Source organism: Daktulosphaira vitifoliae, unplaced genomic scaffold, assembly GCF_025091365.1.
Source record: "Daktulosphaira vitifoliae isolate Bord-2020 unplaced genomic scaffold, ASM2509136v1 Scaffold_2, whole genome shotgun sequence".
NCBI classification, from domain to species: Eukaryota; Metazoa; Arthropoda; class Insecta; order Hemiptera; family Phylloxeridae; genus Daktulosphaira; species Daktulosphaira vitifoliae.
The window spans coordinates 21450497-21467019 of NW_026099573.1; the positions used below are offsets into that span (position 1 = coordinate 21450497).

The 16523-nt window shown below is 24.1% G+C and overlaps 2 protein-coding genes and 1 long non-coding RNA gene across 4 annotated transcripts; 2 read left to right on the forward strand and 1 right to left on the reverse strand.

Annotated features, from left to right (window-relative positions):
- The first annotated feature begins 36 nt into the window (after positions 1-36).
- LOC126900010 (uncharacterized) lies at positions 37-2162 on the forward strand. The gene is made up of 3 exons (XR_007702778.1): positions 37-277; positions 1449-1588; positions 1700-2162. It is a non-coding gene; the product is annotated as an uncharacterized LOC126900010 (long non-coding RNA).
- A 369-nt stretch (positions 2163-2531) lies between these two features.
- Positions 2532-7027, forward strand: LOC126900009 (nuclear migration protein nudC). The gene is made up of 7 exons (XM_050675348.1): positions 2532-2700; positions 3582-3662; positions 3717-3905; positions 5625-5801; positions 6318-6512; positions 6571-6773; positions 6852-7027. The coding sequence occupies exons 1-7, from the start codon at positions 2623-2625 to the stop codon at positions 6901-6903; spliced, it is 975 nt and encodes a 324-aa protein (XP_050531305.1). The 5' UTR covers positions 2532-2622; the 3' UTR covers positions 6904-7027.
- Positions 7028-8138: 1111 nt separating this feature from the next.
- On the reverse strand, positions 8139-11012 carry LOC126898743 (receptor expression-enhancing protein 1-like). Of its 2 annotated transcripts, none has more exons than XM_050673045.1 (7): positions 10759-11012; positions 10491-10601; positions 10061-10133; positions 9345-9424; positions 9163-9283; positions 8986-9099; positions 8139-8915 (listed from the first exon to the last, which is right to left on the reverse strand). In XM_050673045.1, exons 2-7 carry the CDS (start codon positions 10520-10522, stop codon positions 8637-8639), a joined length of 699 nt encoding a protein of 232 aa, XP_050529002.1. In that variant the 5' UTR covers positions 10523-10601; positions 10759-11012; the 3' UTR covers positions 8139-8636. The 2 variants fall into 2 exon arrangements, with proteins under 2 accessions (XP_050529002.1, XP_050529001.1); XM_050673044.1 differs by having other exon boundaries at positions 10491-10679; positions 10759-11011.
- Between the last annotated feature and the right edge of the window lie 5511 nt (positions 11013-16523).

Here is a 16523-nt window from a genome sequence, read left to right on the forward strand (position 1 = left end):
TTGTTTGTTACTAGTTATTACTTATTCTTATGTCTATCTATTAGCAGAGTTAAAAAAAAAAGGATATGTTATAATACAAAATAAAATTGTTGGTACTACAAATTGTTTGATAATTAATTATAGTGTTTTTCAAATTAACTACGCAATATAGTCTATAATTTTATAATTGTTACTTTCTATTTATTGATTTATTTAAAAATTTTCGAAAAAAAGAATTTAGTAGATAATTTAAACAATTATTCAATAAAAGAAAATTGGACCATTACTATCAGAATAGGTAATGAAAATTATATAAAGAAACATTAAAAAAATTAATTTAGTTGTCACTACTTATACTGAAAATGTCATTTCGTAATCTATTCTATTGTTGCTTATAATTTTAAATAATTTGTAAAAAATTTTAAGATACAAAAGTACCTATACTTTTAAAAGTTAAACAATAATAAATAGAAATACAAAAATAAAGAAGCAATATAACTAAAATTATTAACATTTTTCAAAAATTTAAAACTTACCCACACAATATATGATCTTTAAAAAGTAATTATGATGACAACATAAATTTTTAAAACATAATACAAAATTATGAAAATGATATTGATAATATCCGATAAATGTTGATTGGTACGTAAAATGTTTTTTGAATGACTCATAATACTAACCATGAAAGATTAAGTGGAAGGGTAGATGACGTCAACCAGTTGTGGGTAACAAGTAAATTCGTCATATTGTCGTACTGGACAATTAGATCTTTATTTTTTAGAAAGTAAGTAGTGATAAATTCATAGATAAAAAATATATAGATTGGTCAATGTGTTATTCATTCATATGAAAATGTTCTATTGGAATATAAATACCATGCCTATTCCAATGACTTATGAAATTGTATATCTTTGTGATATTACGGAGTGTCTGGTGGTTATGTAAAAATATACTTATTACGTTCATATATATACTACTAAACCCAATAAATGAAATTATAAATTTTCATAACACAACTCCTATAAAACATTGGGTACAATAATTGATTTGAAAGACAATTTTCTTTCAGTAGTTATTAATGCCCTCGCATAAAATTGTAAATTGAGATACTAGACCCAAATTTTTTTTTTTTGTAAGAACAACAAAAAAAACATTTATGGTCTTCAAAACATCGGTTAATATTTTTTATAAATAGGCTCCATATTTAAAAACCTAAAATATTTAGAAAGTACGATATGGTTTTTCAAAACAAAATTGTATTTCTATTTCTCAATACATAATTTTATATTTTTCGAAAATATAATAGTAATAATTTATTAAATATAACTTGAAATTATTATTTTAAATGTAAAGAGGATTTTTGATTCTTTTCTCTATCGAAACCTCCACAATGAAAATTATTACATAATTATTTATTTATACTTTTACAATAAATTAAATGTATAAATTTTATTATTCAATTGTAGTGGCATATGATTGCAACGCGAGGAAGTTCAGTGAGATTTTTATTAATTTGAACACATCCAAAACATTAGAAAAATCATTAAAGATTTGTTTAGCTATCCTACAAGTTTGTCAATTATATATTATGAAAACTAACCAAAAAGTAAGTAAAAGACCAAAAGTAGACCTTCACAAGTTAAACTTTTGCGAATTGTTTTACTCTTCAATTATTTTGTGTTATGTTGTATTAAATGTATTATATATCCATGTATAGATATATAAAACATAGATATGAAGAAGAGGTAGAAGAAGACCAAAACAGAGATAAAAGGATGCTATTGAATGCGAAAAGGACATTTGATGTGAGAGATCGTGTCAAGTGGAAGTTGAGGATAAGGGTGGCCGACCCCAAGTAGTTGGGATTAAGGCGAGGAAGAAGATATATCTATGTATGTCTAAACTCAACGTACTTATCGACTTTATTTTTAACTAATAAAAGGTATAAAAAAACATTCACGAAAAATGTTTGTTGACAATTAGAGATAGTTTTACGGATGATTTATTTGCAGGGTGTTTATCTGTAATACCTTTTTGCTCGTCTCCAAGGGCGCAGTAATCCCTTTCATTCTCTTCCTTGCCATCCATTATAATATAATATTAATTTTTTAAACAACAGGAGAATAAATTTAAATTTCTTACGCATTTTTAATTTGTGTCTATGTTATACAGATATACAGTTTAGACCACGATATTTATTTATATCATAGACATGTTTTAATAATAAATTTTATTATAAATTATATAAATAAAAATAATGTCTAATAGATACATTTCAATTTTTAATATAATTTTCCATCTTAGAAAATTGTTTTGAAAATCCGCTTCTATCACAATTATTTTCCCGTTTTCCTCATATACAATAATATTTCTAAATGTAACTATATGTTGAAATATTTTGCTATGATGTCGCTATAGTTACATCCAATCAATGAGTTAGTTTTTGACACTTCACATGTCGAACGCTTTTTATCTAATTTTTATTAGGTTTACGCCTGCGCAAAAATAAACTTGTAATCATGGTGTTTTATCTATAGCCAGTTGGTCATTATAGGTTATGTTTTTTTCGTTATATTCTATCTTTTAAAATTCATTTAGTTTCAGTACGTTTTTTGAGTGTTAAATGTAAGTAAGTTAAATATGCCTAGTGAAAAAGAAGAAAAATTTGATGCGATGCTTTTAGCAATAGCTCAACAACACGAAAAAGGCGTTGATCAAGTAAGCTATTTTTAATTATTTAAATTTTTTTAATAGTCTTATGACTAATTTATATATTATTAAAGTTTTGTATATATAATTAAAAATGTAATGTCTTAAGAAATCACTTTAATAAATATTTATTATTAATTAGTTAATAATTTTAAAAAAATTAATCATTTTATTATATATTTATATATATATATAGAGAGAGAAATTAGTAACATATTCAATTCTTAGTTAATCATTTTAGTTCATGTGCTATTTTTTTTTTTTAATAATTAAATAATTAGTATTATAGGGGTATAATAAAAAATTAATTACTGTTACTAAGATTTTGTTGAGATGTCATTACGTACATGGTTACCATGGAAACTTTTAAGGGTGACAATATAGTGTTGTAAAACATAGTAATGATGATATATCAAAGATGATGTAACTTAGTAATCTATAACACGAAATAGTTTTTTCCAAGAAATCAATCCTATTTAACAATAAGAAAATGTTAGCATAATTTTTTGGTATTTGTTTGTATAATTTACATATAGAGTTAGAAATCATTAATAAACTCATAAATCATTTTGATGTAGAAAAAATTGTATTTGATACAGAATGAAGGAAAGATAATTGTGATAATAGATATTTGGCAATTAGCATCATGATATAATATGTTGAAGTTTTATACTTTCTGTGTATTAATTAAAGCCTCACAGAAATAGATAATAAATATTTGATTTAATTTAAACATACATGTAATTACTAATAATTAGTACATTACTAATTTTGTTAATAGAATAGAAAAACTTAATGATATGAATGTTAATTATATTTCTGTGGAATAAAATTGCATACATTTTTTTTTAAAGATTATACTAATAATTTTATAATTAAATAAATTTCAGTTACTGGATACCTTTTTTAGCTTTTTAGCTAGGAAGACTGATTACTTTACTGGAAGTCCTGATGAAAAAGCATCTGAAAGAGTAATAACTTGCTATAAATATTTTGTTTAAAAAATAATATTTACTTGATTTTAGATTTTAATGTCAATATTCAACAAACACAGAAACAATGCCCTTTGTGAAAAACAAAAAGCAGATGAAAAACGTAGAGATGAAGCCATGAAAAGACTCCAAAAAGCTCAAAAAGAAAAAGAAGCAGATAAACCAAAATTAAAAGAATTAACTGATGAAGAAGCTGAACAACTTCAAAAAGAAATAGACATGGTACTATACCATGTTTACTATAAACATAGTCATAAGAATTATATAGAAAATATTACTCCATAGTCTGTTTAAAGTTTATTTTTCCAAGTGCAATAGCTTACAAGAATTAGTTTTAATTTAGTAAAGTCCAATTTTCTATTATAATATAGATTAAAATGTACTTGTTTAATATTTTTAATTTTATATTATTAATTAATTAGTTACAGTAATATTTCCTTAAATCACTATTTATATTACTGAACTTATTAATTAATACTGAGTATTTTTCAACATATACTCTAAATTTACTTAATATTAAGGATCTTCAATGATATTTTTTTTGGACATTAATATTGTTTTGATTTTTTGAATATTGAAAATAATTCAATATTGAAATATATTCATATCACAATAAATTGATTATCAATATTTTTGATAACTACATAATAATAATTTAGTTACCTTGTTATAGTGACATTTTCATAATTAAAACAATCAAATTTAAATTTCATCAATTCCATTATATGAATAAATAATTAAAATAAAGTAAATAAATAATTTGATTATTTTTAATAATTACTACCTCATTATAGGTATGTCTAAATATTGGAATATATATACTTAATAATTTGCCATGTAAATTTAAATTAAACATAATATTTTTTTTATTGATAAGACATTTCAAATTGATATTGATAATATTGCAATATTTCTCTACAATATGGATATTGAAATTTTAACATAAAAACTATTGATATCGAAATTGTAGTGATACTCTATAATATTGGTCAACTTCTACTAATTATATTATGAAATAATAGTTTTATTAGATACGCTTTTTTTTTCTTAAAAATAATTTAGGATTTTATGAAAATAAGAAAATGTTAATAATTATCATATGATGTATGATCAAAATATATCCAGAATGTGGTGTTAATAATATTTATAATAATAATGATATCAAAACCGCAGTTAGAATTAAACTTAGAAGGAATATTTAGATTAAACAAAGTTAGGAAAACAATTTTTTTCATTTATTAACTTATTTTTTGATGCATTATATAGGTAATTTAAACATACTTTCATAAAATAGATAGTATTTATGTCTTTTATAGTATTATTTATGTTATCAAATTCCAACTAATACAGGTAATTCTTAAAGAGGTTGTATTCTAGCTTACCAATGACTATGGGTTCACTGTTCAATTATAATTATAATAGAACTATAAATATTAACTCACATAATTGAATGTTTATTATGATTTTATTGTATTCATCAGATATCTCTCCATTCAACTATGAAATTTTAACATTTTTTTGGTTCCATTTAATAAAAATAAATGATAATTATTTTATGAAGTTCATTTTTTTATTTTTCATACATTTTTTCTCAAAGATAAACTGAATTTTTTTTCATTAAAATAAGTATCTGGACCCCCTAAATCTGGTTGGGGTGTATGTTCCCTTAAAACCCCCCATCAATCTGGTATTATCTTGGAAATTAAGCACCACTTAGAATTTTGAAAAATTTTATTTATGGTTATATTAATTTTATATGTATATTAACCATAGTGTCTTTGGTAGTAATTTAAATTGATGGAATAATTAAATTTATTCAATTTTCTAGTTACTCTACTACAAATCTCTAAAAACATTTTATTTAGGATATTATATCATTTCTATTATAAATATTTTGCTTATAACTTTTTAGTATGAATAATAAAAAATTTTTTGTTTTAGAAAAAGAAAGACACAGATGATTTATCAAATATCTCTCGTGCCGGTGATAATGATACATCGCCAATTATTGAGGAAGATGAAGACGATCCCAAAGAAAAAGGTAAATTGAAACCAAATTCCGGCAATGGTTGTGATTTACCTAATTATAAATGGACTCAAACATTATCAGATATTGAGGTATGATTTATATTTATTTATTTTTATTAAACGTAAGTATCACATAAAAACAAAAATACAATAATTATTGAAATATGAAACCAAATTTTATATGAACAACTGTTATATAAACCTCAAAACATTACCTTAAAAATTAAAAATTTTACCTTGTTCCCTATAAATGGTGGAAATCAAGTCTGTTTCTCACAAAAAAAGTGTTTTATGTCCATACTATTTCACAGTGGTGGTTAAGCATGAATTTTTAGGCTTAAGGAGATGTTAAATAATAGCTTTTCGAATTCTCTTTGTGGTTTCTAATAAGATAAACAATGTCTCCTATAGAAGTTAATTATTGGCATTGTACAATATAAAACTAATATTAACTATAAAAAACATTGATAATTTTAATAAATGAGAAACATAATAATGCAATGTAATGTTATTAATATTTTCTTGATGTTTCGTCTAGATATTATAACATTAATTACTTGTATTTTTATTTTCTTTCTATTCTAAATTAACTTTACTTATTTATAGCTAAGAATTCCTTCAAAAGCAGCTTTTAAACTAAGGTCACGCGATGTTATTGTGAATTTAAAGAAGAAGCACATTTGTGTTGGAATTAAAGGTCAACCTCCTATAGTGGACGATGAACTACAACATGAAATTAAACTTGAAGAAACTACATGGTTACTTGAAGATGGAAAAACATTCCTTATTAACATAGAAAAAGTAGTTTATTTATTTTAATTTTGAAACTACAGTAAAATATATTTTTAATTTTTTTAAGGTAAATAAAATGGAATGGTGGTCAAAATTAATATTATCTGATCCAGAAATATCAACAAAAAAAATCAACCCAGAACCATCAAAATTGTCAGATCTTGAAGGTGAAACTAGATCTATGGTAGAAAAAATGATGTATGACCAACAACAAAAAAATATGGGACTACCTACTTCAGATGAGCAAAAAAAACAGGATGTACTAAAAAAGTAATTTATCAAAATCTAAAAAATAATGATTTAGTACCTATATAATTTTTAATAATTAACCTTCTTTTTTGTATCTAGGTTCATGGAACAGCATCCTGAAATGGATTTTTCAAAATGCAAATTTAATTAATATATTTTAGTGTTATGTATACTCATATAATTAAACTTTATTCAAACAATGAAATTTTATATTAAGTATATATTAGAATTGCATTTTTACAAAAAATTTTGATTAATAAACATATTGTATTGCATTTTCAGATTACATTTTTTTAAACTAAATTTATTTGTTTTAAACCAATATGTATATAGTACTGTGGGTTGTTAATTTTAAGATTCATCAGTTTTTGAGATTTAGAATAAGGTAACATAAAGTATTATAATTTTAAAGTTAAAAATAATTTAAAGAGATGCCTCAGTATCATAATGTGATTAATAATTATATTTCAATGAAATAACATATTAATTAGCAAATAAGGCAGATTATATCAATTTTTTACAATATGTAAACATGATTAGTAGAGTTATAGCACAGGCCTATTAATGGACATAATAGTCATTTGTTATATACGACAGTTGATAATGTTAAAATAATCAATTCTATTTGATTAATCGAATATACCAATAGTCTTATTAATACATTGATATACCGATAATTTATTTAAAACATCAATATATTTACTCAAATATAGCGATATCAAAGTTCTACTTCCATCATATATTTCCCAGTGACATATTAAGAGATAACTCGGATTTTTCATCAAGTTTTTAATGCTACCTAGCTTTTGTAATAAGTATAGTGAATGTAATACAATACTAAAAAGTTCAATTTATTTGATATTTTTTTGGCTCTACGCCATAAAAACTACATCAAAATTATGTTTAATATTTATCAAAGTACAAAAATGTTTATTAGGAATTATTAAAGTAACAGTACTGGATTTTTCCTTTTTCTCTATTTCTGTTTCATGTTTCTCGAACATTAATATCAGTGGATAAAGTTTATTCAGGTTAAAAATTTGGACATCTCAGTATTATATTCTCCATAATTGTAGCTTTCATATAACACGCCATTTGATTTTTGACATTTATTATAAAAGCTAGGTAAATTAATATACTTGCGAACTTTCAAAAAATTAGTTCTGATTTACTTCAGAAAAAAATCTTGGTTAATCTAAATTAAAAATGTTTGGAGTTATAATTAGATAGTTAAGTTCTGAATAAAAATATATCATGAATCATAAGGTAGAAAATTTAAAGAAATACATATGCTATTATACTCATTAATAACATCAAATTCAGAATTATATTTTAATATTAAATTTATAAGATTATGTATATCAAGTTTCAAATGGATTAATAATTAAGTTCAATTAATCTCTTTTAATTTGATAATACAATTATATATATATACACATATTACTATTAGTAAAAAAAAAATTCATTCTTAACAATACTATGTCATGGTTTTTATCAGTGTGCATAAACATGACTAGAAAAATATAATTAAAAAAAAAAAATAATTTAATACTTTTTATATCATATCTCAATATCTTAAAAAAAATAACAAATTAAAATGTAACACTGTTGAAAAAAAGAAATAATATTTTAAGCAACTTATCAGATTAGAATAACAATATAATATAAAATAAAACTAGGTTACTTTAAACAATCACAATATTTTAGCACCATCTAGGTAGGAAAATAGTTATTACTCTCATCTATACATAGCTTTTATTTAATTAATGTGCAGTAAAATATAGCACAATATAAATTATTTGTCTTTTAATAATGTACAAATAAAATAAATAATAGAAATAAAACTTATTTAATGATTGTACAATACAAAAATATATATTTTTTTTATAAAGATACACGTTTTGTTCCAACTCCATTAATATTAATATTAGGAGTTTTCTTTAAATTTAATGCTTTCCTACGTTTTGGCCTAACAGCAGGTTGTTCATCAACTTTTTCTACATGTTGATCTTTTAATATTGACCACTCATTAGTGGACACAAAGTCAGTAGACTCAATCACAGGACTATTTTGTTTTTTTGTTTTTACAGAGGGTGTATTGGAGTCAATATCCATAGAGTTTGCAACTTGTTGAAGTAATATTTGAGGTAATAGTCCACTAACCTGTAAAATAATAATTCATTTAAACATATACAATAGATTTTAATATTTACACATATTTTTAAATACTTACAGCTGAAGTATGCTGAATAACTATAGCAGCAGTCATTTGAAAAGTCTGTTTTGCAGTTTGTGCAACAGCATTGTATGTTTGTGACTTACATTTAATTAAAAATTCATCTATATCCTAATAAAAAAATATTAATTAATGCCAATGAAACATGATTAATTTGATTAATTATTGACATACAGTTTCTTTTTTCATTAATGTTGGATGTACAATTTCTTTGTAAACAATGGTTGAACCTTTAGTAAATGGACATATTAACCACAATAGCACTAGTAACTTAATTTCATAATAAAAAGGAAACCTAAAAAATAATGTTAATGTTTAAAAACTAAAACTTATAGATAAATCACAATTTATACTACCAGAATTCTAGAAATATGTCTGTTAAACTTTCTAAACACATAAATGCAGCATAAACTATCCAATACATCATCCATTTGACCTATCATAAAAAATAAATGTGATAAAATAATTTTTTTGGAAGTTTATACGTTGAAATTATATTCATAGTGGTAAAATATTATAGAAAATAAACATACTGATTGATGACCAATCCCAATCAAAATGTAGCAAAACAACACACAAGTGAAATACTTTTTATGCTTTTCAGTTGTACAATGTTTAATAATACAAATAGATATGATTGATATCTTATTACAAATTCTGTTAATAGGAGGATAGGGGTATGAGCACTAGATATTGCAATTTTAGGAACTTTTGGCTGATATAAAATATATATCATAATGATGATTAAAATAATAGTAAAATTAATAATTTATTAAGCCTATTTCAATGTTAACTTTTATTAAATATTAAATAAAATTTTAGATTTTAATAAAAAAAAAAGACACTCATTAGTTTAGCATGATATTTTTTTAAATATATTATTAAGGAAATTTAGGTTAGGTAGGGAAATTTTTTTCTTTAGAGTACAAAATTTTTAAATATGACTTCATTAATTAATTACTGATTAACAAAGTCTTATTCCTCTAATTTAAACATATCATTAATTAGGAATGTTTAGTACATCCACCATGATTAATATCATAATAGATAAACTTTATTAAAATTAACTTACATAATTTTTTACATGCTTATTTTTAACAGTCTTGTATGACGCATATGCAGGGTACATAACTCCAAATAGTAACCTGTCAAACATTAATATCAAATAAAAATCAAACTATCATCACAAATATATGGTAAAATATCTTTTATAAAATTTATTTATAAAAGTAAATAAAGAGTATTTAAAATATTTAATATCTAGATATGTAATTCAAAGCAATTTTCTGGTAAAGCATATAAAATACTAAAATTAATTTTAGAAGGAAATATTGTAAAGAGTCACTAGTTTTATATGAAGTCAAGTAATCATATTTTATCCTAATACTTAATATTTGTATCCCTAATTATAGTTATATTACATTAATATTTTGATTAGCTGACCTTGCAAATAAGTAACTCACAATATATAAACATAGTATTAATGGTTCAAATAAACTCACATTAAAGCTTTGCAGATTATGCCTGGAATCATAGTAGCACTATGTCAATGTTAAAAACAATGGCAAGTTATGGAACAGATAGTAGTTATGTATTCTCCATATTTTAGTCTACTAATAAAAATTATTCAATAATCTATACCTCATAATGTAGCAAAACAAATTTTCATTAATTTATTTTGAATTTTTGATCTAAAGATATAAATTAGCACAATCAAAAATTGGATGTCCTCCAAAATGTTCTATATATGGATGCGAAATTATTACTCACAAAGTAATGTAAAAATGAGATACTTTCCAAATATGGATGAAACACTGGCAGTGAGCCAGTTATTGACCGTCGTTCATCCTATTGTACTGTTGCAATTTATAATTTTAACGTAAAATATTGATAAATCTAAAATTTTTTAAGAGTTGAAATATAAAAATTTTCATTATAAATATCCTAAAAATTTGTTTAAAAATTAATGAATTAGTTTCTTTTTAGAAAAGAAAAATAACAACGATTTCCTTGGCAACGATACAGCTGTTTCGACTCATGTGTTCTTATCAAAATAATTTGTTCCCGATTAGCGTAACGGTAGTTTCTTCACGGACTACATGAAAATTAGACTATTCTGTAGTCTGTAGTTTCTTAAAGCATTAATATTATAACGTTTATAATGTATGTATGTATGTATGTTTACAATATTTCAATGTATTGAAAAATTAACCTAGTAGTGTTTACGTACAGAGAATATAAGCCGTAAGATATAGGTTTCAACGTTTTTATACGCCAATTGATTATTAATCGTTATTGATATTATTAATCATTAAATCAAAAATTTTTATTTGTTTTAACTAACTTATTTCACTATAGTTATTTAATCAGATCAATTTTTATTATGGTTAAATTATTAAATTTCCCTCATTAAATTCTTGTCCTTCTTCTTCCTCGCTTTAATCCTAACTACTTGGGGTTAGTCAACCTTATCCTAAACTTCCACTTGACATGATCTCTCACATCAGCTGTCCTCATATCGTATTCAATAGCATCTCTCCATCTCTTTTTTAGTCTTCCTCTACCTCTTCTTCTTTCAACATTCATTTCTATAAATGTTCTTGCAGCTTTCAATTCTTCTCTCCTCATAACACGACCAAACCATCCAAGTCTATTTTCTCTTATCTTATCGGTGACTAATCTGAGCACTGTGTGAAAAACAACCACAATCACGAAAAAGTGATTTTACTACATGACAATAGGCATTATGTTGCCAAACCCCTTAAAACCTACATAGAAACGTTCAAATGGAAGTCTTATCCCACCCGCTTATTCCTCAGATCTACTTCCTCGGCTTAATCCCAACTACTTTGGGTCGTCCACTCTTTTCCTTAACTACTGCTTCATTCTTTTTCATTGATGCCACAGCCTCTCTTTAAATTTCCCTCATTAAATTGATGAATATAATTTGTTTTACTTTATACCAATCATATACACAGATGAATTTGATAGTCAAGTAGTACTACCATGATATATACATATTTTCATTTAAATATTTTATTACTTTAAAACAAAATGTAAAATAATTATTACAGTTTTAGCATAATACTGCGATAACATGTATATTTTTTGTGATATTCTAATATATTGTTGAGTAATAGATTTAGTGGCGGTCAAATAGAATGGATTATGAAGATAGATCACCCCGATTTTTGATTCGGCGTAGTGAAGATGAGGTAAAATTTTACTGGTTTTATGTTTTGCAAAGCAGCAGAAAATCTAAGTCTACATCATTCATAATTAAATTAAATTAAACTTTTTTTTTATGTACTGTACATTTAATTAATAAATGACGTTTTTTAGATTTGTTTAAAAATTCTGAGTTTCTTAAAAACGATGCTAGATTAAATCTAAATCAATGACATCAAGATAAAAACATCATCATTTCATTAATTTATTTAGTATAATTAAAATTCGTTTTAATTCCTCGTTACTTTTTAAAAAAAGAAACTTTTTCAATTTCTCATTTCTTTAAAAATATATGTAATTTGTTGAAAAAAATATTAAATGTTATGTAATATATATGTTTTTGCTTTCTAGTTGGATTGGGCTTATTGATTTTTAAGCACGGTATTTTGAAAAAATAAATAAAAGATTGTGTAAAATATAGGAAACAAAAAACCCAGCACAAGGGGGTCGCGGCACAGTGGTGACGTGAATAGTTGGATCAAGTATAATGATATCTAACAGTGATCAAAATCACTATAAAAAAAAACCTTTCGATGCAAATCTTTAGATAGTGTTTAATTTTAAAAAATTGGTCGATTATTCCAAAAGCTACATGATTCGCTATTTCCTCATTTATATCCTGATTAAGATAAAGCATATCGAATGAAACAGGGATATAAATATTATTTCTCGTAAAAAAATTGTATTGATCCATACACTTTTCAAAAAGTTATAGCATTATAAAGTTAAAGATGTAAAAAACCCAGAACAGGGGGGTCGCGGCACAGTGGTGACGTGACATATTTGGATCAAGTTTAATAATATCTGACAGTGATTAAAATCACTATCTTAAAAAAACGCTTCGATGCAAATCTTTAGATAGTGTTTAATTTTAAAAAATAGGTGGATTATTCCAAAAGCAACGTGATCTGCTAGTTCGTTATTAATATCCTGATTCAGATAAAGTATATCGAATGAAAAAGGGATTATTAAAAATTATTATTTTTCAAAAAAAAATTATGTTGATCCATACACTTTTCAATAAGTTATAGCATTATAAAGTTAAAAATAAAAATAAAACGGTAGCACAGTGGGGTCGAGGCACAGTGTGGACGAGGCATAGATGGGACATGTATAGATGATATCTGACAGTGATTAAAATCACTATCATAAGAAACGCTTCGATGCAAATCTGTAGATAGTGTTTCCTTTAGAGAAATTGGTGAAATATTTTAAAAGCAACATGAACTCTTATTTCTTTAATTATATCCTGATTAGTAGTTCTTTGATTTTAAAATATAATATATGAATAAATACTAATTATAGTTTTTAAATTTAGTATGAAATTGTGAGGCCAGCTATGATGTATGGTTCATAGTGTTGGGCGGTTGATAAGAAAGTAGAGCAGAGAATAAGTGTAGCAGAGATGAGAATGCTTAGTTGGATGAGTGGAGTGACTAGAGAAGATAGGATAAGGAACGAGCATATAAGAGGAAGTATAGGTGTTGCGTCAATCGTGGATAAGATGACAGAAAATAGACTTAGATTGTTTAGTCATGGTATGAGGAAAGAAGAATCGAAAGCTGTAAGAACAGTTATAGAAATGAATGTTGAAGGAAGAAGAGATAGAGGAAGACCAAAAAAGAGATGGAGGGATGCTATTGAATGCGATTTGAGGACAGCTGATGTGAGCGTAGAAGATGTGGGAGATCGTGTCAAGTGGAATCTTAGGATAAGGGTGCCCGACCCCAAGTAGTTGGGATTAAGGCAAAGAAAAAGAAAAATATTACCAGATATTCCGGTGGCAATTGACATAATATGATTGTTATTTCGGAATGTACAATTTAGCGTTTAGTTGGGTTTAAATAATATAGCGTCAAATCAATTACCTACTCTATCGGTTGTATCTCAATATACACTACACTTTAATGATACAATAAATAAATAAACTCACACATACACACATATGCATTTATAACATTGTGTCTAATGTAAGTATAACATGATAAAAAGTAACCGTAAAATGAAAAAAATGGAATATAAATTTTATTACTCATATTAAATGTAATGTAACTCGAAAAATATTTGTTTAAATGAAAAAATATAAGATTATATTTTTATTTATAATTGTCTTTTAAACAACTTTTGTGCGAAACTTTTTTTTGTAAGTTAAATATTTTTTTTTGAGAAAATTAAGAAAGCTCATATTTTTGAACTTTTGCGAGGATTTAAAAAAAAAGCTCAATTCCAATCTTGAGGACTATTAGTATGTCATTATACATATTTTAATTCAACTTTTAAAAAAACAAAATTTTTTCCGCAATTTTTCCTTTGTTGACAGGCCTAGATGTCAATTTTAAACTTGTAATTGAGCTAAAAGTTATGGTAATATATTCAATTTATTTTACTATAAACTTTCATAAATCTTTATCAAAAATTTTTCATCAACTTTAAAGAACCAAAAAAATAGGTTAAAATTGAAAATTTGGACTGATTATTTTTAACATATTAAAAATCAAATCAGTAATAATTTGAAAACAAATTTTTTTTTCTTTTAATTATTATTTTATATATATAATTAGTAATAATATAAAAAATTAGAAGTGATAGAAATAGTCTACTTGCAGATTTGAAAACAACGCGAAAATTTGATTTAGAAAAGTATATTTTTGCTTCTGATGAAAGTTCCTTGTAGTCCAGTGCATTTTTTTATAGTAACAAACAGTTTTTATTGAAAATTATTGTATCAAGCCCTTTAAATTTTTATACACGTAAAAGTAAAGCAAAATATAACTTCTTTATTATTTTTATAATTTCTCCGTTTAAATTACAATATTAAATATCAATTTCATACTAAATTTAATAATTATAATTAGTATATATTCATATATTATATTTTAAAATCAAAGAACTACTAATCATGATATAATTAAAGAAATAAGAGTTGATGTTGCTTTTGGAATAATCCACCAATTGCCTAATTAAAACAAAAAAAAAAAAAGTTTGTTGGGAATTTTTTCTGCTATTCTGCAAAATTACTCCTTCGTTGACTAGAATGAATCATTAAATAGAAAATTTTATGAGAATTAAAACAATGTTATTTTTAAGATTAATATGCAGTCAGAAAGTTTTATAATTATTATTTATTGTAAATTTATCAGAAAAACTCATTATTTTTTGCATTTTTATCGTAATAGAACACTTAAATAGAAATCATAGTAATCATTTCTAAGTAATTTTTGATATTTAAAAAGATTCTACTATTGAAATATCCAGAACTGAATTAATTTTAATGATTTACTTTAACTAAAAAAAAAAAAGTTAATATTTTGAATCCCTCTTGTGGGCAGGTAAAGGGTTAGATTTATAAAAAAAACCAAATGATAGATAAAGACATGCATCTAAATAAAAAAAAATATACTGATTTGGTCATTTTTGATAAAGTTATAACAATTAACAAAGTTATAAGTTTTATACACTGGACTACAAGGAACTTCCATCAGAAACAAAAATATACTATTCTAAATCAACTTTTCGCGATGTTTTAAAATGTGCAATTAGACTTTTTCTATAACTTCTAAGTTTTAATATTATTAAAAAATAGTTTTTACATATAAAAAAAAATAATTAAGAACAAAAAAAATTGTATTAAATTAATACTGATTTTGATTTTTAATATGTTAAAGGTAATCATTTAAAAAAAAAAAAAAAAAAAAAAAAAAAACACATCATAGTAAAATTAATACCTTCTCAGCTTCGCATCGAAGCTAAAATAAAATCGAGAATTTTCACACAAAAATAGCATTCGGTAGCCATTTTCACCATGAAGATNACAAAAATAGCATTCGGTAGCCATTTTCACCATGGAGATAAAATAAAGTACGAAATTTTTTTTTCCATAATAAAGTGCATTACATTAGCTTTAATTTATGATATATATAAAAATGTCAGACTTTCCGGAACACTTTCAAAATTTTAGTTAAAAAAGTAAATTTTTTCTGAAAAAGTTGTCATTTTGAATCGCCCCCTTTGGGCAGGTAAAAAGTCAGATTTATAAAAAAAATTATACCAAATAATAGTTAAAGACATCATGCATCCATAAAAAAAATAATTATATTGATCCATACATTTTTCAAAAAGTTATAGCATTATAAAGTTAAAAATATAAAAAAGAATTTTTTTACAAAAATCGTATTTTAGCTTCGATGCGAAGCGGAGAAGGTATTAATTTTACTATGATGTGTTTTTTTTTAGCTTCGATGAGAGGCGGAGAAGGTATTAATTTTACTATGATGTGTTTTTTTTTTTTTTTTTTTTTTTTTTTTTTT